At 49.2% G+C, this 23,337-nt stretch overlaps 5 protein-coding genes across 5 annotated transcripts; 2 read left to right on the top strand and 3 right to left on the bottom strand.

The window, feature by feature from the left end:
* Window positions 1-948: 948 nt before the first annotated feature.
* L3040_006362 (uncharacterized protein) lies at window positions 949-2,953 on the top strand (the record flags this gene model as incomplete). Its single annotated transcript, XM_007289147.1, has 2 exons — window positions 949-1,212; window positions 1,262-2,953. The coding sequence occupies 2 exons, from the start codon at window positions 949-951 to the stop codon at window positions 2,951-2,953; spliced, it is 1,956 nt and encodes a 651-aa protein (XP_007289209.1).
* A 1,326-nt stretch (window positions 2,954-4,279) lies between these two features.
* On the top strand, window positions 4,280-5,020 carry L3040_006361 (uncharacterized protein; the record flags this gene model as incomplete). The annotated part of the gene is made up of 2 exons (XM_007289146.1): window positions 4,280-4,384; window positions 4,460-5,020. The coding sequence occupies 2 exons, from the start codon at window positions 4,280-4,282 to the stop codon at window positions 5,018-5,020; spliced, it is 666 nt and encodes a 221-aa protein (XP_007289208.1).
* Window positions 5,021-8,879: 3,859 nt separating this feature from the next.
* Window positions 8,880-9,946, bottom strand: L3040_006360 (uncharacterized protein; the record flags this gene model as incomplete). The annotated part of the gene is made up of 2 exons (XM_007289145.1): window positions 8,880-9,450; window positions 9,504-9,946. 2 exons carry the CDS (start codon window positions 9,944-9,946, stop codon window positions 8,880-8,882), a joined length of 1,014 nt encoding a protein of 337 aa, XP_007289207.1.
* A 4,037-nt stretch (window positions 9,947-13,983) lies between these two features.
* On the bottom strand, window positions 13,984-16,449 carry L3040_006359 (uncharacterized protein; the record flags this gene model as incomplete). Its single annotated transcript, XM_066154081.1, has 2 exons — window positions 13,984-15,189; window positions 15,238-16,449. The coding sequence occupies 2 exons, from the start codon at window positions 16,447-16,449 to the stop codon at window positions 13,984-13,986; spliced, it is 2,418 nt and encodes an 805-aa protein (XP_066011068.1).
* Window positions 16,450-20,006: 3,557 nt separating this feature from the next.
* On the bottom strand, window positions 20,007-22,757 carry L3040_006358 (uncharacterized protein; the record flags this gene model as incomplete). Its single annotated transcript, XM_007289143.2, has 5 exons — window positions 20,007-20,843; window positions 20,896-21,420; window positions 21,573-21,702; window positions 21,838-22,353; window positions 22,519-22,757. 5 exons carry the CDS (start codon window positions 22,755-22,757, stop codon window positions 20,007-20,009), a joined length of 2,247 nt encoding a protein of 748 aa, XP_007289205.2.
* Between the last annotated feature and the right edge of the window lie 580 nt (window positions 22,758-23,337).

Below are 23,337 nucleotides of genomic sequence, written 5' to 3'. Positions count from 1 at the left end.
GGGTTCTGCTACCGGCGAGGCATCCGATGGGGATTGGAGCTGTGCCGTCTGATTTCTTGGAGCTGGACTACTGCTGGATCCTTGGTAGTGTAGAGGTCGTGGTCATTATATGAAAGTACTGGATTGTTAGGTCCTCAAATGTGATTGCAGATAGGTAGATAGGTAGTAAATTCAAACAATACGTGTTGTGTTGAGATGAGTTGAGTTGAGCTTAGTGGTGTCGTGTCGACGTGGATCTTAAACATGAAGTTTCAGGGAGAGCTCAGATATGTATGTAGGTACCTACCTATGTATGTATTAGTACCGGTAGCGCGGTACGTACCTCAGCAAGGCATACCACCTACAATACAATACAACACAATCAACCGACCAGGCTAGACTACGGTATTTCGTTTTCATACCTTGCAGAGATGGCAAGTTTACAATTGCTTAACGACTTTACATTCGCCCACGTCTTTCCGCAAACATCCTTCAGCTCAGCTCGAACCGGAAAAGGCGGGCTACCACGTGACTCATGCCTGAGGCCCGCGATGAGGCCTAGCGCCGTCTGAAGCCAGCCACCCCAAAGACCTCGAGGTCGAATTCCTCCTCTCTGCTCCGGCCTCCCTTCCCCTCGTCGTATCCGCAACAACGACGGCGACAACAACGACAACAACAACACCAACACCAGCCTTCTCCTCCGATTATCTCGCTTGCATTTTGCTCATCGCCGCATTGATATAATACTGCTCTCGCGCAACTGTTTCCAACCCTTCGAACAGGTTGACGCGCTCGCTATCCGACTTGCGACGACCTCGAAATCCTGACGCGCCCTCGTCATAACAAACGAAACAAAAACGCGTTCAGTTGGCACCCACCCCGCCCCCCTGATCGTCCCACACCCGCGCAACCCTTCGCCATAGGGCGCAACCCTTCGCAATCCCCTTTTAACCCTCCAGTATTCCAAACATGTTTTACTCGGAGACCCTGCTGTCCAAGACAGGTCCCCTGGCCAGAGTATGGCTGTCCGCGAATTTGGAGCGCAAGCTCTCAAAGAACCATATCCTGCAAGCGAGCGTCAAGGACAGTGTCGAGGCCATTGTCGAACCAAACCAGGCACCCATGGCTCTCCGATTAAGTGGTCAACTCCTCCTCGGTGTCGTCCGAATCTACAGTCGGAAAGCGCGTTACTTGCTGGACGATTGCAATGAAGCTCTGATGAAAATCAAGATGGTAGGTGGCTACACACACTCTTTCTATGCATGCATAATAACAGTACCAGGCCTTCCGTTTGTCGGGAAACAACGATATGCCGACCGGCATCCATATGCCATCTCGCGACGCGCTCATGCTTCCAGATGTGCTTACGGAGGGCGACAATCTGGAAATGCCTCCCCTACCCGACGCGTCATTCCTGTTCTCACAAATAGAGGACGACAGCAGACTCACACGCAAGACTCGCGCCGGTAGCCGTGACATAAATCTCCAGGAAGACTATTCTGGCAGCCAGTTTTTGCAAAACAGCATCGAAACCCAGGACGACGACCTAGCTCTGGAGCCCATGGATGATTTGGATTTGGGCTTGGACTTGGGACTGGACCTTGACGACTTCGACCCCAAGGCTGTTGATCGCAGTGTCGAAATTGGACGAGACGCACCGGCGGCCCGCGCCCCTGAGGATGACTTGTTAAGCGAGCCGAACATTGAGGTACCCGCAAAGGACAGTTCGTTTGCGGGAGGCGGTGACTCGTCGTTGAACCTCGATTTTGGAGGTGGTGACTTTAATAACGACGATACAATCCACATGGCTGACGAGGACGGTGATGTCAATATGATGAACATGGGCGAGGGACCCGATGGTAGACCCGATGGTACCCTCACGTCTATTCCACCAATACGTCCTGAGCGAATTTCCGAGTCGCCCCTTTCCGACATCGACCCGGAATTTGTTGCGCAAATCGAGGCAGAGAACAAGTTGGACTCTCAGCTCTATGAACCTGAACCCGAACCTGAGCGGGATGAGAGCACTGTGGTCCTTCCCCAACGAATCCGCCACAAGAAAGTGATGCGACCAGACGATGAGACGATGATTTCAAATTCCCAGATCAAGACTCAGCAAGAACAACACGAGAAGATCCTGAAACCCCAATCTTCCATTCCTCGTGATCCCGCTCTTCTGGCTTTGATGGAGATGCAAAACAACGGTGCATTCGTCTCGAACATTATGGGCGAGGGTCGCAGTGCCATATGGGCACCCGAACTTCGAGGCATGCTTTCCTTGACCGCGATTCGACAAACTAGCGCTGTAAAGCGTAAGCGCGACAGCGGCATCGCTGACATGGGGAGTGGTGACGAGCACGGCCCCCAAAAATCCCCACGTCTTGACCTAGGCGAAGAAGAGGATCTCGCTGCAGGCCTAGGCGGTGGCGACGTCGACCGCGAAAACACAGCCATCGCCGCAGACAGCACCATAATCGAAATGTCCGGGGACGATGGAAGTGTTGTGCCGAACATCGATGATGACTATGGGCGGGATCCCTCCTCCGGCGCGTCCCCTGGCCCCAACTTCGACGAAACAGCAGCGCCCCTCGTCCATCCTGCCGACAGCGGTCCCGTTTCCCTCGGTACCAAACACGCGGTACATCTCTTGCGCGACCGCTTCGGCTCTGAAGCAGCCAACAGCCCCGACAAGCGCAAGAAAGCCAGTGTCCTATTCCAAGATCTCCTTCCTGAAGCTACGACTAGCAAAGCAGACGCTACAAAGATGTTCTTTGAAGTTCTCGTTCTCGCTACCAAAGACGCGGTGAAGGTCGAGCAGCAAGAAGCATTACTCGGTGGCCCCATCCGTGTACGTGGCAAGAGGGGTCTGTGGGGTGATTGGGTGGAGCGGGAAGCTGGTGGTGAGATTGCAGAGGAAGAGCCAGCGCCTAATGCCGGTCTGGAGCGCTCGGTGGCTCCAGCTATTGCTGCGTAAATCTTTTCTCGTCGTCACCCTCATCAATCATGTGTGGTTATTCTTGTACAAGTACTTTACCGCACGGCGTTCTCAAGCGGTGGAAAAACAAAACGCGGGCGAAAGGCGGCGTTTTTGGATCTTGACGGAGAGGCTTCTTCTGGGCATTGAGCTGGCGTTGCTGGGTAGGCAAGGCGTGGATGATATCCTTCCTTCTGCGGTGCGGACTATCGATTGCGAGGCGGGGACTTGGCGGATGAGTTGGGCGCCGCGGAGGAAGAGAAGAGCGAATGGAAATGAGCTAGTCCTTGTTTGATAGTTATTCAACGACGTTTTGTTTAGAACCTACAATCTGTGTGTGTTTCTACATACATGTACATATGTGCGTGTGTGCTTTTGTCCGTTTTGTTCGTTCTCTATCTTCGGCCTTTAGGTGTCTGGGTCTTGAAAGTTTGGATGTCGGGAGATTATCTGGTATGAATAATCATGACACGCACGAATCGATCAATAGTAAATGAAAGAAAGAATAAAAAAAATTCACCTGTACCGTACATAAGATGGAGATGAAGGAGCTGGAAGCAGCTGACAGCAGCCGAACGATGCAACTGTACCTTCCTTGTAGGTTCAGCGCTTTTCTGGCCGATTTTCCCGTTACGCAGTCCCCCTTTTTTTTCCACCTTTATCCTTTGTTTCGATGTTTTATTGTTAATATTAGCGTTAGGTTTTGTTTTTTTTTTTAAAAAAAAAAATATCCATTCTTTTATTAATATTTTTTTATAATTTGTTTTATAATATATATATATATATATTCAATGTGGAGGCTGTCGTTATAGGCTGTGGTTATTTGAGATTGTTTTCATTGTCTGTGTATCCTTGGGCACGAAGTGGGAGTGAGAGGGGGAAAATAGCTCCAGCGTCGACTCGTTCTTACGTGGGCTATTGCCCTGCTTAATGCACGAAATCAGGTAACGAGGCAGCTGATATGGCCCATATCCAACCCATACATATCGTATTCCCAGAACATCAACATCCGATGTCCGGAACCAGTCCGGTCGATGCAGCTTGGTATGGACTCCAATCTTGTGGATTTCAGTTGGAAAGTCGAATCTTGGGATTGGTATTGCTACTCTCTGATTATGAGAATGGCGAGTGCATCCTCAACGAGGCGCTCCTTCCATTTTAGATGTGGATTGCTCCTCTCGCCGAGTAAGTTCCAGTTCTTTCCCACCTTCAAATTCTGTTGATACCGGCGGTATATTCTTCTGGACTCGACCTCTCAACTTGTATACCCAACGTCAGCCAGTATTGAACATACCTAGTTACGACATATCAAGCCCATCCTTGGCAATGGCAATGGCCATGTGTGCGACGCCCTCGACAACTCCCTCCAGTTTGGTCTCGGCGAATGAAGCAAAAAGTATCACATCGGTCGTCGGCGTCTTCGATTTCGCCGTATGCGTCACTTTTGCACCTTGCCATACCCTACGCTTTCCCTTATCCTTAGCTAATGTGAGCTTCTTACCGCAGGCGCTTATCCTAGACAGCGATCTTCGCTATACCAACAACCGTCTCCAGGTCCACGGTACAGTGGTGATTACGAAAGTAGTCACGGGTGCAGAGGTCCAATACTATGCCACCCTCAACTATTGCAGCGTCCTCCGGTGGAAGTTTAGCTGCGAAGCGGGCAAGGACCCGGAGACGGGCATGGAGGAGTGGATCTTTTACAACTTCCAGCTGCTGGAGTCCGACTTCCCGGGAAAGGACCAGACAGAATTCCGTACCGAGGTCGAGATAGCCTGCATCGACCCGTCCAGATACCTGGAACCCGATTCGGGGGCACCCAACTTCCCGGTCTTGCGCTGTGTGATACGATACGACGTGCATCCCAGAATCACTGCCCGCTTGAAGAAGGCGGAATGCTACGCCAAATGGAGGAGAGATGTCAACACGGTTGCCAAGTTCGAAGGTGCCGAGCGGAAGGAGTTGATGGAATTGGTTCGAAGATGTAACTTTCCCTTTGGGGAAATGCCCGGTGGTTTGGAGGAGGAGAACGACTCCGAGCCAGAGATCTTTCAGATGGAATTGTGACTGAGTCCTTGACGGGAAGAGGGGGCCTTGCTGGGAAAGTTGCCAATGGTGTGGCTCAAGTACGGAGGAATCACTCCCAAGTATCAGTTGACAATGCAAACATCACGGCTATGGATTGCATGTCCCCAACTCAACTACAAAGTGTTCCTTCCTATGGCTCACTCAATCGACCAGCAGACCCTTCGTAGTCTACGCCACAGCACACAACCAGAGGGATGGCCAAACCCCCAGCCCCATCCCCCGAACATCCAGATAAACCCAGACTCTTCATACCCGACAAGCACCCCGAAATACACATACCCTTGCTCATCACCCGCTGCACATCTCACATCTCACACAGAACCTGAACCTGCAATGCAACACAGCCAGCCAGCCAGCCACCTACCTGACTTAAACAAACCCCCAAATCCTGCGCAGATTATCTCCCCTTCCTTCCTTCCAGAATCCGGAAAATTTTTTTTATTTTCATTTTTCATTTTTCATTTTTCATTTTTCATTTTTCATTTTTCATTTTTCATTTTTCATTTTTCATTTTTCATTTTTCATTTTTCATTTTTCATTTTTCATTTTTCATTTTTCATTTTTAATATATATATTCAAAGGCTTGCTTCCTATCGGATCACAGTACTTTCTCTCCGAAGCGTCTTCTCCAATCCTTAATCCGAATACGAATGCGGAGATGCTGATGCGCTGCGACTTGCTTGCTCACTGTGAGGGCTGATAAGCCGGAAGATGGGAGGGAAGGGTTCTCGGCTAGGTGGGTAGGTAGGTGGTGCCTTTGAAGTTGTGGTGAGATTGGGACTTTTTGGGGGGGGGGGGGGGGGGGGTTGTGTGAGGTGGGCTGTTTGAGATGGATGAGCTTTTGGGTTGGAAATTTTTTTTTTGGTTTTGGAATAGAATAGCTGTTGGGTGGGGTATAGGGAGGTTCGGTGGGTTTTGCTTTGCTGTTTTTTTGGGGGGTGGGGGGGCGGGGAGGAATTCTGTGTTGATAGAATCAGGAGTGCAGAAGGTGTAGTAGATTAGGTGTGAGAGTACTGAGAGCTATAGCAAAGGAGTAGCCAAGAGACAAGCCAAGAGGCTACTCCATACAAGGGAATATAGGCGGCAGTCCAATATTCTAACATGTGTAATGTTTATTCGCTGACGCGGGTTTGTGGTGGGAGATTGATGGGTTTTTGTGAGATGATATCTTGATCGCGAATCGAAATGGATGTCCAAACTTCGGGTTTTTTTTTAATATATGTTTTTTTTAAAAGTATATATATACATACGTCTTTTTTAAAAGAAAAAGTATATACTGCTTATGTATACGTTTGGGTTAGAGCCAGCTCGCTTGCCTTTTGTCCTCATGAGAGCTTACGCAGGTTATGTATAGAGAGAGGGATAGTGGCCCCTCACCAAGGAAAAAATAACCGGAGTAAGAATAGATTACCGGTAGATCATTAGACCGTTTCCAAGCTGCCTTTGTATATCTTCCTCCTTCATGTCTTCTAGTTTTCGAAATATAGAAATCAACGAATGTTGTTTATCGGCCTGCTTGAAGAAAGTATCGGAGAAGAAGGCAACAGGGCAACGCGAATCGGGCAGTTTCGTTATTTGAAGTTGGGCTGTGATACGAGTTACCGGTAGCTGAATGCGAGATGAGTTAATCCTAGGAGGTAGAAGGGGGGTACTTATTCGCTGCTAAGCGAAAGCACCCACCCGTTGCAAAATGCACTCTTACCGGTCTTCGTGTCGGCCGAAGGCTGGCATACTCAGTATCAAGGTGCGTGCGCTTTCGAATAATTAGCTCAAAAATCATGAAGAATAAAAAGAGTCTAACGAGTAGTAAAAAATTGTTTTTTTTATATATAAAAAATTTGGATTTGTAATTATTGATTAATTAAGAAGTGATAGCTGATTGTCTAATGTTGATTTTGACGTTCTCGCTTAAGTGGCCAACAGCAGTTGCCTAGTACTGTAGGCTGACTAGCTAATACAGACAGACAGACATACAGACAGCCTGTCTCTAGCTTCGAAAGACCTCCTAGGGTACGCTTCGAAGTACTATGCTAAGCACGAAAAGGAATCAGATCCCGTCCCGTACCGAGAGAGAGATGTCATGAATGTGGTTATGGACCGACCATATGAACACTAGAGCACCAGACCTCGCTCTCGTCTCCAAAATGCTGAATAAACTGCCGAGAGGGTGAGATTACAGCGCTCAAGAGGTCTGCCATTCACTCCTCGGCTTTGAACCTGACCGGAAGCTCGCGCAACTATGCCACGCTCGGATCGCCGCCGACCCGATGCGGATAAAGAAGAAGCAAAAAATGGGACAGAACGCAAGTAGCCTGGAACCCAAGCGGCTCTAACTTGCAACGGTATCGACAAAAACGCCCTGCGCTCATCAAAGACCCGTCACTCACTCTCTTCGGGTCCCTCAGGTCCTGCGCTATCGACCCTTTCAAGAAGAAGAAGAAGAAGAAGAAGAAGAAGAAGAAGAAGAAGAAGAAGAAGAAGAAGAAGAAGAAGAAGAAGAAGAAGAAGAAGAAGAAGAAGAAGAAGAATAAGAAGAAGAAGAATCTCCGTGCGCACGCAAGGGCTGGGCCGGCCGTGGATTGGATTGCCAGCTACTCCCCTCCGTACAACAACACCGAGGTCCGCGATGATTACGAGCACAGGGCGCAGAAACACACTTGATGCTGCATCAGCACCATCGCGAGGAGAGCGACTTGCTCAGGGATAGCACCGGGCAGAAGTACTGAATGTTTGCGCCCCCCGTCACCCCGATACGATTCCTCTCCGCTGAGCAGACTGACTACGAACCTACCACGTCCAGCAGCTAGTCACACTTCTACCTGCTTTCCACCAAGGACGAGAATGGACGATAGCTAGTCGCCAAATCGCTCACGCGCGGCGCGGTGCCGGGCATGCGCGACGGCGGCAGGTGGACTGCGGCCCGCGCGTCGGGAGACGACAGTGGGCGGGCCAGGAGCGAAAATTCTGGAGACGCGGAACGGGGCGGAGAAGCGAGCGTTTGTAGGCGCTCCTCTTGCGACTTGTAGGATGCATCTGCGCTATCTAGCTGTGTATTGAGTATGTGATATGTGTGCGGTTGGCTTTGGAGTTGCTAACATGATTTGATACAATTTAACTAGATTTGATCTAGTATGCCGGTGCTGACTTGGGTATAATGAGCGGAGCGGAGCAAGAGAGTGCTGTACCTGTATGATGGAGAGAATGAGGGTGATGCGGGGGTGTAAATGGGAGGAAGAGGGGAGGCGAAGGAGGAGGAGAAGAAGGGGGGAGGGCAAAAACGCGAATAGATTTGAATATACGAGTACGATACCAAAACGGTGGGACAGAAATGCCAATCTAGTCGGTTGAACCGCTGTTTCCACTGTCGCGTCTTTATGCGCATGTCTGAAATCAGCTGCGAAGAGCTTGTCTGTGTCTTGGTAATAGCAGATGGCATAATGATAAGATCTGATACATACACACACAGATATATATATATATATATATATATGCACAGCTCCAGTGTTGTGAATCTCAAGTGATATAAAAATAGACATTGAAAAGAAGACAATCTATTCGAATGCAGATAGTTACGGCTTTAAAATACTAAGGAGAAATTGACTGTTCATACAAGTTTATTGTCTAGGATAACTAAAAAAAAAAAACCTGTGATTGTCTACTGTGACAGGAGGCTGTTTCCACCGTACCAACAACGAGCTTGCTCGAATTCAAATCCGAAATAATCAAGTACAATCAGGATACAAGAGGAGAAAGGATGTGAAGATATACGGGAATCTCTGAGCCGGTCTTCCCCAACTTCTTTGTAACGCCAGTCCAGTTCCATAAACTGCAGCATCAATCACCCTTTTCCCTCGTAGAAGGCCTCCATCTCCAACCTAACCCCTTCCCATCTTGCCCTCAGATCGTCAGGCCCAACGACCCACAGCTTCTCGTGTAACGTCGCGACTCTGGCTTCCACATCCCTCCCGTTGGGCCAAGTCGCGCTCCACTCCGGATCCAACTCCGTCCACGGCATGGGTCCCTCCCTCCGAAATGCATAATTCAGCAAACTCTGCTCCATGGTAAATGGGTCGAACCGTCTCCAACGCTTCATCACGGACATCAAGTACTTGAACATCTCGCGCGAGGGTGCAGCGACCCAGAATCCGGCCGAGAAGACACTGCTCGGTGTTGGTGGATAGGGATGATCGCGCTCGCCGGCAAGTGCGTTGTCTGAGCGGGCACCGAAGACGTATTGGGCCGGGAGCTTGTGCTCATCGTTCCTGATCTGAGCGGTGTTGTTCAAGTGAGTTTTGGCTGGGGTTTGGAGCATAAGGGAGTCGAACATGGTGTCAATGGGGCGAGTAATAAGTGTATCAGAGTCGATGAAAACGATGCGATCGTAGTCCTCGAACTCGTAGAGTCTAAGCCTGGATATATGATTAGTGATAGATCTAGTCATCTCATGTCGTACAAAACATACTTGGTGAACTGGTCTTTCCACTTCTTGACTCCCGAGTAAATCCACCACGGCAACGGAACGTCCTTGACCTCGACAACCGTGGCCCCTTCCCGCTCAAGCTGCATCCTCTTCGCCGCGGTAACAGCCTTGGTCACCATCACCAGGAACATGACATCCGTCCGATTCAGCCTCGTCGCATCCGCGTGCTGGAGCTGATAGTTTAGCATCCTCACGCCGGTGAAGTAGTTGTCCGGCGCGTTCTCAACATAGTTCTCACATAAGAACGTCGCGACCGCGTACTTGGACGAGGCTGATGTGACTTCGACGAGGCCGTAATTTGGGTCGGTTTGTACCGGACTTCCTGATGGGATGGGGAAGCCAAGACCGACATAGAAGCAGGCAATGAGCGCTAGCAGCACAATCGACGTGAGCTGAGGGCCTCGTCGGCGATTCGAGACCGGCATTGTGAGATGTCAAGAATATGGATAGAGAGACATCCCCCTCTGTATCGCACGTCGTCACGATGAGTTTCTCGACTTCACGAGTTCGTGCGAGGTGGTGACGCGGGTGGGAGACTGTACATCTTTGCAACGGCAGGTGGTAGGTATATGTACATAATCAAGCGAGAAGGTGGAATCGACTGGAAGGCGCGAAGCCTTCGTTTTCACCGTATCGGCAAGGGATGGATGTCCGAGCAAGCTGATTCAGACACTGGCGGCCAAGTTATGACCAAAGTCGAAGGCTCAGAAGTAGATATTATGATACTGATTCAGGTTTTTTTTACGCCCAGAAGTGCTGAGCCACGCTTTGCGCCAAGGCTCATCTCCTTCGCACAATTATATTCGACCAGCAGAAGATTCAAAAAGGAATTGAATTCGAATGCATCTCGCTAACTTATGCAACATCAAGATCTTGATTTGCTTAATATTGGAGCAACAATGGGTAGAAATACCCCTACGCGAGATTTGCTCTACCCGCAACAAAGTCCTCTCTGTACATCAATGCACCAAGCGAGGGTCTGGGCGTAAACAAGACACTTGAGTAATCCTATATAAGGCCCTTGGTCTTCTCCCTTCTCTCGTTTCTCTCAGGCGCAGTCGTTTCACTAATTCATTTTATTTCACCCCTTTTCCCGACTCTTATATAAACCTTGGCTAATCTCGTTTCAGTCGTATACAGGATCTATGTGGCTTCTTGGCTGGTGTAACAAGATGTTGCCCGTGCTTATAAGCGGCGCACGACAACGATGATATTTGCATCTATTGGGATCGATAGGAGCGCGGCCTCGATTCTTTTGAAAGACCCTTCCTTTTCTTTGTACTTACACTTCTTCACAGGCCAAATAATTACATTCATGTAGTAGGGGTAGTAGTAGGGGTATCAATTTGCGCTTAGCGGGTGATAGAACATATAAAAATTCTGTATTCAAGTAGATAATAATCGTCGGTTACCCTAAATTTAACTTGAAAAAAATGGCCGACTTGCTGTAGCCAGTCGGCACCACCAAGGCGGGACACTTTCATGCAAACAGTTATTAAACCACAACTATTAGTAAAAAAAATACTAAAAATAACTCTACATGCTTATAAAAAATTGCTGTTTAAATATGTATCATAGATATAAAGATACTTCTATTTATTGCAAGTCAAAGCACTGCGATATAGTCAAAATATAGCCAAAATCTGTTTCAAATAATCAGATTTACCTGTCCGTCTCGAATATCTCAATAACCACAACTCTAATCAAAAAAATGTGAGCCAAAGGTCCATAAGAAGCATTCGATTCTAAAATATCAGAAAAGAAAGTCTTTATTAAATGAAAGTTGGTAGTGTAGAAAATGTATTTTTAAAAGAATTCCGATTTTCGTATTCCTCGGCTTTTCTCGCATACTCTGTAGAAAAACAGTGGCTGCTTGTAACATCAAAAAGTACGAATTTCATCACTTTAATCCAATACAATAATAGAACAACTACATATCATTACAATTCTGATAGTCGCTTATCATTAGACTCCATAGAGTGCATCTTTGAATCCAGAAATAATTACGATATGATGGGTGCTTGATTTTCTATCAATTTTGTAAAGACGAAAGTCGATGTCCCGCCCCGATCGATGGTTTCGACCTGGCGCAATAATACTTTAAGGCAACCGACGATGAGTTGTAAAATCCACGATGCTTTGATCCCGCGGCATGAAAGCTTTTTCGTAAATCCTTTAAAATCATTTCAAACCGAAGTATCGCAGCGGGTTTTCTTTCGTTAATCGTCTTGTACACGTGGTTTTACGAGCGGCTTCGGGTCGTAGTGATAAGCAATTTTCTTCCGTCGTCGTGGAATTGCGAAAAGCTTGCGGTTACAGCTATTTTTTACCGAATCGGTTTTGCTTGCAAAGCGCTCATCGAAAGCATAATAATACCGTATCTTGGATCGATCGAACCAAGCCAAGGATCAAAGCAGAGGAAGGAGGCTGCATCTGCAGGTGGCTTTGCGAAACACTACTTACTATTAAAGAAGTAAAACCGTTGCACGGGCTCCGAAAGCTCTTACGGAGTAAACCGAAAGCTGTTATACTTTTTTTTTGGCTCCATTTATAGTTGACTCAGCCATACTTATCGTTGAAAACCAAGAGATTCTATATCCTTTACGATAATTAGTAGAGTAATTTGAACTCTATTTTAAATTAGTAGAGCGACTTTGAGAGGAGATTTCAACCTGCCCGTGGTTTGCAGGACTTGCAAACCACCAGCAAGTTTCGACCCCTTGGGATCTAGCTTAAACCCATAGCAGAATTAGCTCTAGTTAAGAAAAGTGCGAGCGAGACGTTAGGTATTATACGGAGGCTGCGGAATAACGCTGCGGAATAGCGTTAACCATATGCCAATAAGGCAAGCTGTCCGCTACTCTCAGTCTCAAATTCTTACTAATGCGCCACACCGGCTTTCAAACGGATCGATTCTCTATTAAAATTTTCCGTTCTCAAAAACAGAAAAACCCCCTCCTAATAATGTCAAGAACACAGCTAAACGCATGGCACTTAAGCGAAAAAACAACATGGAAAGAATGTTTAACATTTAGCTATAATTATTAAACATAAAATTTAACTATATATCTAAAAGCGATATTGCGAATTTTGTTTTTCATATTGTCGTGCGGTGTAGGGTTATAATACTGGAAACTGCAATGTGCATTGCAGGTCTGCTTTTGCACAATACATATCTCTTCGTTCCGCAAGCTCCCAGCGGGGCCTCGCTTAAATGACACTTAAAATCGCTAAATACGGTATAACAAACAGAGATTCCACTCACTCACTTCCTCTCCCTTTTACTCTTCCTCTTCCTTTTACTCTTCCTCTTTCCTTATGTCTTTCTTAGCTACACCGTACACATACAAGCCACCCACCTTATAAGATAATAAGATCCGCAAAACTCTCGAATCCCCCCATCATTTCCTTCTTCATTCTCCACAAGGAAAGACCTATAACTTCAGAAAGCCATGTGAAGAGAAAAGGAAAGGCGCCGCCAATCCAGAAACTCGACTACACTACCGTAAATGCCTTCCTCCATATAATCGAGGCTATTGTTCAAGGTTCGTTTCATAAAGCATGGACCAATGAGTGAGCATGGCCGAGTTGCATCGTTGCGGGGGAGGAGGAGGTATAAGGTCTTTCTCAGTGCTTCTTTGATCCTCCGGACTCCGGATATGATCGAGTCTAGCCCTGAGTAATATTAAAAAAAAAAAAAAGGTTTCATTCATAATCGAGGATTGAAACGCTTGAAACAACGATTTAAAGAATACATATATTATGGATTATGCCTTTGGCCTGTAAATTATCATTAAAGCCTCATAGCCTTCAAATATTGCGATCACGTGTATCTACGTTTCATCGCAATAGCGGTGTCAGCGTGATTCTACTCTGATCAATAATGCGAAAGCTGCAGCTTACTAAAAGTACTAAACAATTCTGCCTAGCCAAACATTAAGCGCCTTTCTCAGCATATGGATTTAATTCTACTGGTATCAAGAGCGAAATGCACGAGGAAGGATTGGGATTCCAGGCTTTGGGAATACTTTTTTAAAAGATGGTACAGACGAGCTTTTTAAAACTCGAGAGAGTAGGATGTGTACACAAGAAGATGAGATCCAATCCTGCAATCCAATTACTGATTTGAAAAACCTAGTGGACCAAAAAGCTGTTTCGAGGCTCAGACTATAAAATCCACTTTTGGAATCTGTAATCCCCAGAGGAACAAAGAGGCCGTAAGTGTGGTGACAAATACTTCAAGAGGCGGCTGAGGGTCGGGTATGTGGGATGGGTGGTATGCGAAGCGTCGGATTTGCCAAGCAGCAGCGCGTGAGAGGAGGTGAACCGTATGATTCAGACAGGCTATGTCGCGCCGGCGCATAAGACCTCGCTTTATTTCGAGACCAAATTTTAAATGCCCGGCGTCCCTCGTAAGATCCTACATTGATTCGTTGCCATAAGTCTCGACGGGTGGATTTGATCACCTTCTCACCAACTGCCTCGCCCTCTTCCGGTCTTCCGGATTCAATACCCAAGTAATCTCCTCCTCGCCCTCTTCCTCAGCTTCGTTAACCGCTTCCCACTCCTCTTCTTCCATGTTGACCAACATGGTTACTTGTACCACCCTCGAAAATGAGTCTCGGACTCCATACCTGCCACCCCGCGCAACAGCGCTGATAATCCCCGAGAAATCCCTCTCCATCCGCTGCGCACCGAGGGCATTGATCTTGCCCGCCATAAGCCAAATCCTCTTCTCGAGTACCTTGGCAAGGTACTTCGCTGTCGATTCTAGCAGAGAGGCAAACGATTTGGGCGTCATGATGCGTTGGATAGGCTTCATCAGCGCTTCCCAGCTGTGCTCGAACCGTCTTGCCACCAAATCGTTCAGGATTTCTTGGTCTTCGTCTGTATCGTTGTTCCGTGCGATTTCAGCGAGGTCTTCTTCGTCGAGAGAGTAGTCAACATCACGGAACGTCTCTGACAAGACGGGTCGAAGTCGGGGTTTGACGACTCGCTCGAACATTACTTGGAGACCGTCTGAGATCAATTCTGACGTTTTCGAAGCGAAGGTTGAATTGAGATTCTCGAGTGTGTTCTTTACAAAGGTAGCGTCGTGGCCAAAGGGAAACATCTCGGTAAGGGGGTTGGGTCCCTTCGCACCGGTGGGGAGCTCTGCAGGTGAGAGGCGGCCGGTTATAATGCGCGAGAGGTAGTCGGTTGCCAAATCGAGAGAGTTGATGAGAACGATGAAAGCGATGATCTTGTCTTCTGGTGGGAAGCCGCCCTGCACAGCAGCCTTCGGGTAGGACTCGTCTCGCATCTTCCTTTGGATCATGCCGATGAAGTCGGATCCCAGTACACGGCTTATAGTAGGTACCACAGAACCAATGACCTCCCGTAGAGAGGTCGATAGTGAGCGCTGGAGTACCGTGTTGACGATATACATAACATCATCAACCGCAGATATTATGTATGGCGGGTTGCCATCCAGAGGTTTAGAGGGGTTCAAGGTTAACCCCGTCGGCGGTTCATCTAGTTGGAAAGCCTTCTCAACCGACCGCCGGAAGAAAAATGTGGTCATTGTATTGAAAGGAGTGGTAAGCCTGCCAGAGATCTTACGACCCAGTGCCGACTTGAGGAGCAGCTCGGGCATGACTAATGGCTCTTCAGGACTCTCATGGTGGTCCTGCGAGATCTTAGATATAGCCTGAAGTAGAATATCTGGCCGACTCACCCTACACTTGCCAGCCAGGAACCGCGAGTACATTGACCAGCGGCCAAGCATCATCGCAGTCTCATTTAGCAGCCCATCGATCTCTTTCATATCCACACCTTCATCCTCACTCTCTACTCCGTTTGTTCCTCCGCCGATTGCAGGCGAACTCGTTCTTGTAATCCCCATGTTCTTTTGGGCGGGCATAAAGCTGTGCACCAAAAATGAGAATGGGTAGCTTTTGACATCCGTCAACCTCCTGTCCACGCTCCTTTCATCGCCCCACATATCCAAGATAATCCCACCCTGAACATCTGCTTCCACTTGTAGCCTTTCGATGACTTTCACCATTTTCCCTTGTCCGTAATGTCTTTCGACCAGCCCTCCGTGGCCATCCACGATCTGCGCAATATGTTCGAAGAGCCTGGTGAGCGCATTGGCATAGAAGAATCCATCCTGCCCCGCGCTCCCTTTTGTCCCCTCCCTCAAGCCTCCTCGAGCCCTGGCCGCAACACCCTGGCAGACATACCTCCCGTAAACTTCCAAGCCAGTGTCTTCTCTCCCGATCAAAGGGAACAGCTTGAAAAACCGTGTAATTTTACTCCCATCCCCTTCGTCGGCCGCCTTCTCAAACTCCCTCAAAAACAGGCCGCAGAGCGATTCCTTTGCGTTTTCGATGGTGATCCCAGGCGCATCTGGCACCTCTACACTTGGCACAATGCGTGCAGCAAAGTTGCCTTCGACGATGTAGTCCGGTATCTTGGAAGCCCGCGCGATGTACCCAGCAGCCGCCTCCCAGTCTTGCGGCGCGCCCATCGACCCTACGACGCCCTGCACGCATGCCTTCAGCTCTGCCACTTGCTCGACTACTCCCAGTGTCTCCTCTACACGCTTCTTTTCGAGGTCGAGCTCCCGGACCTTGCTGGACAGGTGGGATGCCGTCGCCGCCGCTGAGTCCAGCATACCATTGCTGATGTCCCTGGTATGTATGACCTGCGTCCCCAGGTGCGCTCGCAGAAGATCCAAACGCCCTAGTTCGCGAGACAGGTCGGCCTGTGAGGATATAAGCGCCTGCAGTCGTGAGGTGATTGCTGCATCGCGGGTATGCAGCGCGGACAGGGACGCTCGTATCGAAGCTACGGAGGAAGTGTCGTAGATGCTTTGAGTAGCTGAAGCTTCCTCGGACGATGGAATAGCTGATCTGCCGCCATTGGTGAGGCCGGAGGGAGGCATTGGTTTGGGTACGGCATGGGGGTGGGTTGGTGATGCTCTCGGTCTGAAAGCTTCAAGTCCAGGTGGCATGTATTTTTGTGGGCCCGGCAAGAAGCGAGCTTTTATATCAACGACCTCAACCCAATCTCTTCCCATCTCTGTCCTGAATATCAACTTCCATATAAAGACTTCAAAATACTTGCAAGATACTCTCACAGTCTCGATTCTTATGTACAATGACTTATCACCGGACTGTCATGATACCTTACCAGAGATCATGAAATAAATGTCCAGTTCTCTCACGATTCTGAGGCTATCTAGCATTTCATCAAACCCACGTTAACAACCCTCCACATCAGATTCGATCCCTAGGTGCTTCCTGCTCTACCCTTCTAAGTCTATGAATTTAGGATGTCTGTAAATTCCTGTTGCTTGCTTGAAATGGATAGGTGTCGCCCAAAGAGTCGTCCTTTGGTCGGCAATGTGTGGATCCACCATCGCCGCGCAGACCCGTTCAACCGTTATCCTCTGGACTAATGATATATTGAAGGCTGGGTCTCTCAAACTATAGGCTGCTTGAAAGTTCTTGATTGCTTCCATTTCTCTCGTTTTTAGTCATTAAGTTGCTCTCAGGCATGGCAGCATAGCATCATCGCCACCAGCTTTGTGCCCATTGGAAGAACAAAAACTTGACCCATAGTCTGAGACTCAGACTGAGTAATGGGATTTGGGTATAAGTCGGATGCGAAGTGGGAAAATCGAATATTGAAGAAGTTTAGTCTGAAAGTTCGGGACGGAAAGAGAGACATGGGCCTCATTTTCCAGATCCAGTCTTGGGCACTGATGGGGCGAGTTCTCGAGAACGAATGTATTCCTCCATCTCGGTGAGCGCTTTTCTGAGCGTGAGTCGCATCATCAGATGTGTAATGATGGGCTGATACTCTTCCGCAAGCGTATTGAGTATTTCGCTGATATTCGCGGAAGCTAAGGGGCTTATGATGGGATCGCGCCTGGACACGAAACTGAATTTCAATTTCGATATCACTTGCAAAGACTTGGCTGAAGAGAAAACGTTCGACCATTTCTCTCTTGTGTCCGCACTCTCGACATGGTGGGCTACGGATACAATGGCGTCATCTCCAGCAGAACTAAATTTTCCAAGATAGCAGAGCACCAATTCTTGATTAATGCCGCATGGATTCCTCCAAAGGCCCACGGATAAGGGCTGAGATCCCGGTGACAAGACAGATACTTGAGGCCTGCGCGGATCCGGCGTCTCTGTTGAAGAAGTTCGGGCAATTGATACATGGCTTCGGCTTGGTAATGGGCGGGATAGCTGATCATGAACCGAGACCACAACACCTTCTCAAACTCGTCTCTGAATATCGTACTGACGTTTGAGGCTTGCTGGACCCCTTCCAGCAGCAGCCAATCTCTTCCGCCCACCGGCAGTTGCTCAGAGCTGTCCACTCTTAGTGCGACGGCGTTAAGCGTATACTTAAAGCATTTTTTGCGTCTTGGATGAAGCCAGTATCTATACTTATCGTTTACATGCCGCATTTCCCGGTCTCCCCAAAGATTATTCACCAGCGGCCAAGCTCTGCTCAGTTTTGGTGAGACGCCACTGAGAATATAGCAGGTTTTGCGTTCTGGATGAAGCTTATATCTTTGGACCACGGTTTCTTCGCGCTTTGCCCGCAGTTCTTTGGGAATCGGATCCCTTTTCCGGGCAGGTCAATCCAGCCATCTCTTGCAGTAGGTCTCGTGGCTATTATCACGGATGGCTTCGTGGTCCTCAAAGTGAAATTGCATTTCAAGTTCCAGAGGAATATAGCTTGTGTTTGTTGCGCCATCGTACATGCATAACTGACCAAGCATAAGCCAATAGATATTTCTACGGACATTCCAAGGGGGTTTCCTAAAGTGGAAAGGTCCCGATCTTTCTGACCGGTTAGTGCACTTGACTGCATGAGTCTCAAATCCCCTTGAAATCTGTACCTCGCAAATCTCCTAATCTATTTCAGCAGGAACGCCACTGCTACCAGAAATAAAGGGTCCTAGGCTTACTAACTCGGCGTCCAATAAGCGATACCTAAAGCCATTTCGGTCTATAAGTCTGCCAGAAAGAAAAGTCTCCAAAGCCATCGTTACAGGGAATCCGATCGATTGTAACAGATGAAATAATTTCCTCATCATAATCATCCAGGACTTCATCCTCGTCCACACCAGCATCGTCATCGTCGTCAAAGTCCTTTTGAGTCTTCCTCTCCTTGTTATGCGACATCTCTGCCGATCCCTTTTTCATCTTTCAAGAACTCCCTTCTGCCTTGGGTAATACGGTAAAGGAATCTGATAATAGACCATCGGTCGATCTACGGAAAGCTTGCTTGTCAGTCGTCAGCTGATCGTTAGCATATATGGATGCGGCGGCTTCGTCTACCCGTATAGTGATAAGCTTCAATAAATGCTGGCTGGCGCTCGGCTCTCGCTAGGGCTCCGTCGTCGTCGGCTACAGTTCGTAAGGTAAATCCAATAGCTGTCGAGTGAAGGCGCTTGCTCCTAACGTTGAATTCATCGTTCGCAAAGCGCGTTCGATATGAGAGAGAACTCGCTTTGCTTTGCTTTCCTGCCATTTTCGCAAGAATATATAGCTAAGCTATCGGGCGCAATGCTTTGCAGAATTCCATGTTGATTTCGAAGGGAGGAGTGGAGGGGGAGATCGAAGCTCTTTATAAGAAGCGGAGCAGAGCTCGGGTAGTAAGTAGCTCGCTTGTGGGCTAAGAGGTGTCAATAAATGATTTGATAATAACAATCGAGTTCTTCTCTAACTTGGAACATTCTTGGTATATGAATAAGCAAATGGATATATATGGCCGAGCTTCTGAAGAAACTTCAAGGCAAATCCGCCTAAGGTCTGTAATGCTGTCTGTCCCTGGGGAGAAACTTTTTTGCTGAATCATCTTTCTTTTTTGTAAATCAATATCATAGGACTCCGCAATCATGAGAATGCATGCAGAGGACTCTGTGCGAAATTTCTCACTTATTTCCTAGGCCACTAATCATGAGTCCTGATCAAATTATGCATCGGAGATGGCAGAAGCACCAGGGAGGTTTGCAGATACGAGAGAGGTTGATAATGTACCCTACTTTTATTTCACAGCAAGATGTGTCCGTCACCTATATGCTGTTAGATCAATAGCGCTCGATATGTATGTATACATGGATGTATGTATGGATATGAAGAAGGGATTATTTTAAGGCTTTTGATGCTATGGTTCTGATTTCAGGTCACTGGGATTGCAAAAGTCGTTGTGTAATGTAGAAACAATACAATCAATCATTAGGTGAAAAAAAAGGGGGTTAGAGAAAATGATAAAAGGGCAGCTCGTTTCAAGCCTAGCACTACCAATCCCATCGCTAGCACCTGAAACTTCGATTGGGGTTCTCATAAATATATATAGATGCATATATGCGGTAAAAGGAGTTTCATGGTAGAGTGATTTTTCTTTTCATTTTTTTTTCTTATTCCTTTTTTATTTTGATTTTTTCCTTCTTTTTCTTTTTAGCGGCTGGCAAGATCAGAGCATGCCGACGCTGTCCCAGTCGAAATCCCAGAGGAGCTGATCCGTCCCGTTGGTGGAGAACATGGCGTCCAGCGCGGCAGGGGCCCATACCCCTTGGGCCGGCATCTGCGCCTCTGATTGTGGCTGGCCTCCGCCTGCCTGTGGCCAGAGCCCATTCACGAACGGGTTGATGTTGTTGTTATTGTTATTGTTATTATTATTATTGTTACTGTTGTTAACAAAGACATCTGCATCATGAAGATGATTACGATCTTCCTTGTGTGCCACCACTAGGTGCGACAGCGGTCCGGTAGTATCATGCCGGGGCTCTGGCAGCCTTGGGCAGCTGTCCATGCCACTCGCTGCAGCCGAGATCTGCAGACTGTTCGTCTCGAGCGGCGGTAGCGCAGGTGGCTCCCCGAGGGGCTTTGACTTCTTGGCGCAGGCTTCGTAGAGCGCCTCCTTCAGCTGCGCGAGCTGGTCGTAGTAGTCGCCGGCGGGGACGTTCCCGTCGTCCTTCATGGACCGCAGGAGACTCCACGCGAGCCCGATGCCGTCGCGGTCTGGGCTCGTCTTGCCCTCGATGCCGCTCATGGCGGACGACAGCATCAGAACCATGGTCGAGGAGAAGATGGAGAGGGCGTCGTAGAAGCCGTACATGGCCAGGCAGCCGTCGACCCAGAGCTGCGACAGGATCTGGTTCGAGGACCTCGCGGCTTGAATGCACGCGTCGGACAGTGCGCATACCATATGGGGCAGCGGGTGCGGCTTCTCCGAGCCTGGGCCGCCGGTCTGGTTGAATCGCTGTCGGAATACATAGAAGAGGATGGGCCGCGTCGTTAGAATGACACACTGCAAAGTGTCAGTCGACTTCTCTGGCAAAATGGTCCAGCCCCGAGCATACCTGATTGAAATGGAGGTGCAACGAAGCCACCGAGCGATTGGCATACATGGGAGAGTTGTAGGGCTCCAGCCTCAGCATCGGGGGCAATCCGCTCTGGAAGTTCCTCAGGCTGGTGAAGATGGTTTGGACGCCCTGGACGAACGTGTTGGCGCGACCGGGCTGGGGAATATGGTAGATGTTCCCCAGCACGTTTTCCACGATTCGGGCGAGGGATATCGAAGCTAAAAGATAGGCCGGGTCGTAGAAGTCCGCGCTGTCCTTGGGCGACAGGCCATCGAGAGAGGGCAGATCTGCGTCGATGTCGGTATCCTGCATCATGGCGGGATGGCCAAGTTTGGAGGACATCATACGGTCCAGGCAGTAGACGGTCCACCAGACGCGGATGCGATGCTGGCGCTCTGCAGCCGAGAGGGGGGAGCTTTCGGGAATTTTTCGGTGCAGACCAAGCATCATTGATAGACGCATAGCGAGTCCAATGTAGGTGTACGCGGTGTTCCGCCGATTGAGAGTTGTGGAATAAAAAGACTTCAGATGGGGACGAGTTAGCCCACGCCTCAGTGTAGAACTTCATCCGCCCACTTTTCCACTGTTTACTTTTCGCTTGCTGCATGGTAACGTTTGCGACGGCGGACCGGACCCGGCCTCTGGTTACGGGCGAGGACGCAGGGTATACTCACAAGAAGGAGAAGAGTCTCGATGTACTCGACCGTAGGCTCCTCGTACAGATCCTGGAAAAAGTCCAGAGCCTTCAAGAAGAACGCTATTCCCGGTACACCATTCCCACTCGGCTTTGTGGATCGGACAGTACTAAAGTGAGATTAGGGAGTCAGTGACTCGCTTGCGAGGGAATTTACCGAAGAAGGAACCGGAAAAGGAACCGGAGAAGGATAGGGGAAAGGATAGGACAAGCGGATCCCGGGAAAGACTAGCATCGCCACTCACTAGATCTCTCCCAGCGCAAACACAGTAAACAACCGGCACAGCCAGATGGGATCATTCAGCACCTCTAGCTTATACGTCTCCTCCAGCCGCTCCAAGAACGACGTCCGCCGCAACAGATGATAGTCGGGCCCGATGAAGCGCAGGACCACGCGCACCAGCAGCTGCGCATCGCTCCGATTGGGCAGCTGGCAGTCCGTACACGACGCCCGCAGCATCCGCTGGTTCTTGTAGTAGCGCGGCCGGCTGGGCCCGGCCTGGTCGTCGCCGCGCAAGAACCGCCGCAGCTTCGTGCCGAAGGTCGTGCAGGCCGCCTCGCCCACGTAGGGCTGGATGTGCGTCTCGTCCACGTCGAGGTCCAGGTCCTCCTCGCTCACGATGCTCTGCCCGGGCGGGCTGAACGTGTCGGGCTCGTGCGTGCTCGCGGCTTGGCCGGCTGCGAACCGTTTCTGGGCCGGCTCGTGATGCGGTGACTTGCGCTTCAGCGACTGGTTCTCGCCTTCGAGCTTCTTGAGGTACCTGGTAAGATGGTGATGCCAAAAGTCAGCGAGATGAAACAAAAACGGAAAGGAAAAGGAAAAAGAGAAAGATAGAGAGAAGACACAGAGCCCTCCCAGCAGCAGCAGCAGCAGCAGGGAGACTTGGAAAGCAGAGCAGTCGTCGTGGTGCCGGTTTCTGACATACCGTTCCGACACGGCGACCTTCCTGTCGCGCACGGGATAGATACAGTCCACGGGCGTCTTCGATCCCTTGCAATTCCTACACGGCGTCTCGCCGCTACACTTCACCTTCTGGGTATGGCATCTCTTACAGGCGATGTAGCTCCGCACAATCCTTTTGCTCCGGAGGGCGTCCTCCTCCTGGCCATTCAAGGGTCCGGCTGACCCGCGCCGGAACGCGTCCGGCGACGCAGACTGTGACATATTTTTTTCGTTCCGCCGTCCGTCCGTGTCTCTTAACGAGATGATCGTCCTAAGTGCAGCGGCCGGCCCGGGACTGATATCGCTGGGTGCAAGCTCGCGCCAGACGTCTTGTACAACATTTGCGATCGGGGAACGAGTGGTTAGGAAGAAATAGGCTGTGGAGCGGTAAATTCTCCAGAGAACACTGTGCACTTACTTACTACTGTACTCGACGTCAATACTCTGTACTTGGGATCAGATAATCGGCATTCCACTTTTTTTCCGCTTGTCGTGTGGTTCGGCAGACTCTTTTTTGATTTTCTTTTGTGCAGGGCGGCGTCTTGGGATCTCGAGTCATGATCACGTCAGCTAGAGCAGACCCACCTGCGAGCTTTCGTGGCACGCTGAGTAAGCATCGCCGTCTTGTTGGAAGATGGATCTCCCAGTCCTCATCCTTCGCGTCAACACTGACCCTTCACCCTTCACCCTTCACCCTTCCACGCCGCGCTTGGTCGTGAAACAGAGTTGTCAGGCATTTGTTGACATCCATATCACAATGTGGGTCTCTTAGCCGAGATGCCCCTGGATCCTCCAGGCGGAG

Source organism: Drepanopeziza brunnea (assembly GCF_022702325.1).
Source record: "Drepanopeziza brunnea f. sp. 'multigermtubi' strain 214-2 chromosome Unknown ctg11, whole genome shotgun sequence".
NCBI lineage: Eukaryota > Fungi > Ascomycota > Leotiomycetes > Helotiales > Drepanopezizaceae > Drepanopeziza > Drepanopeziza brunnea.
Note: the sequence above shows the minus strand (reverse complement) of the source record. Positions and strands in the feature narration are given on the sequence as shown.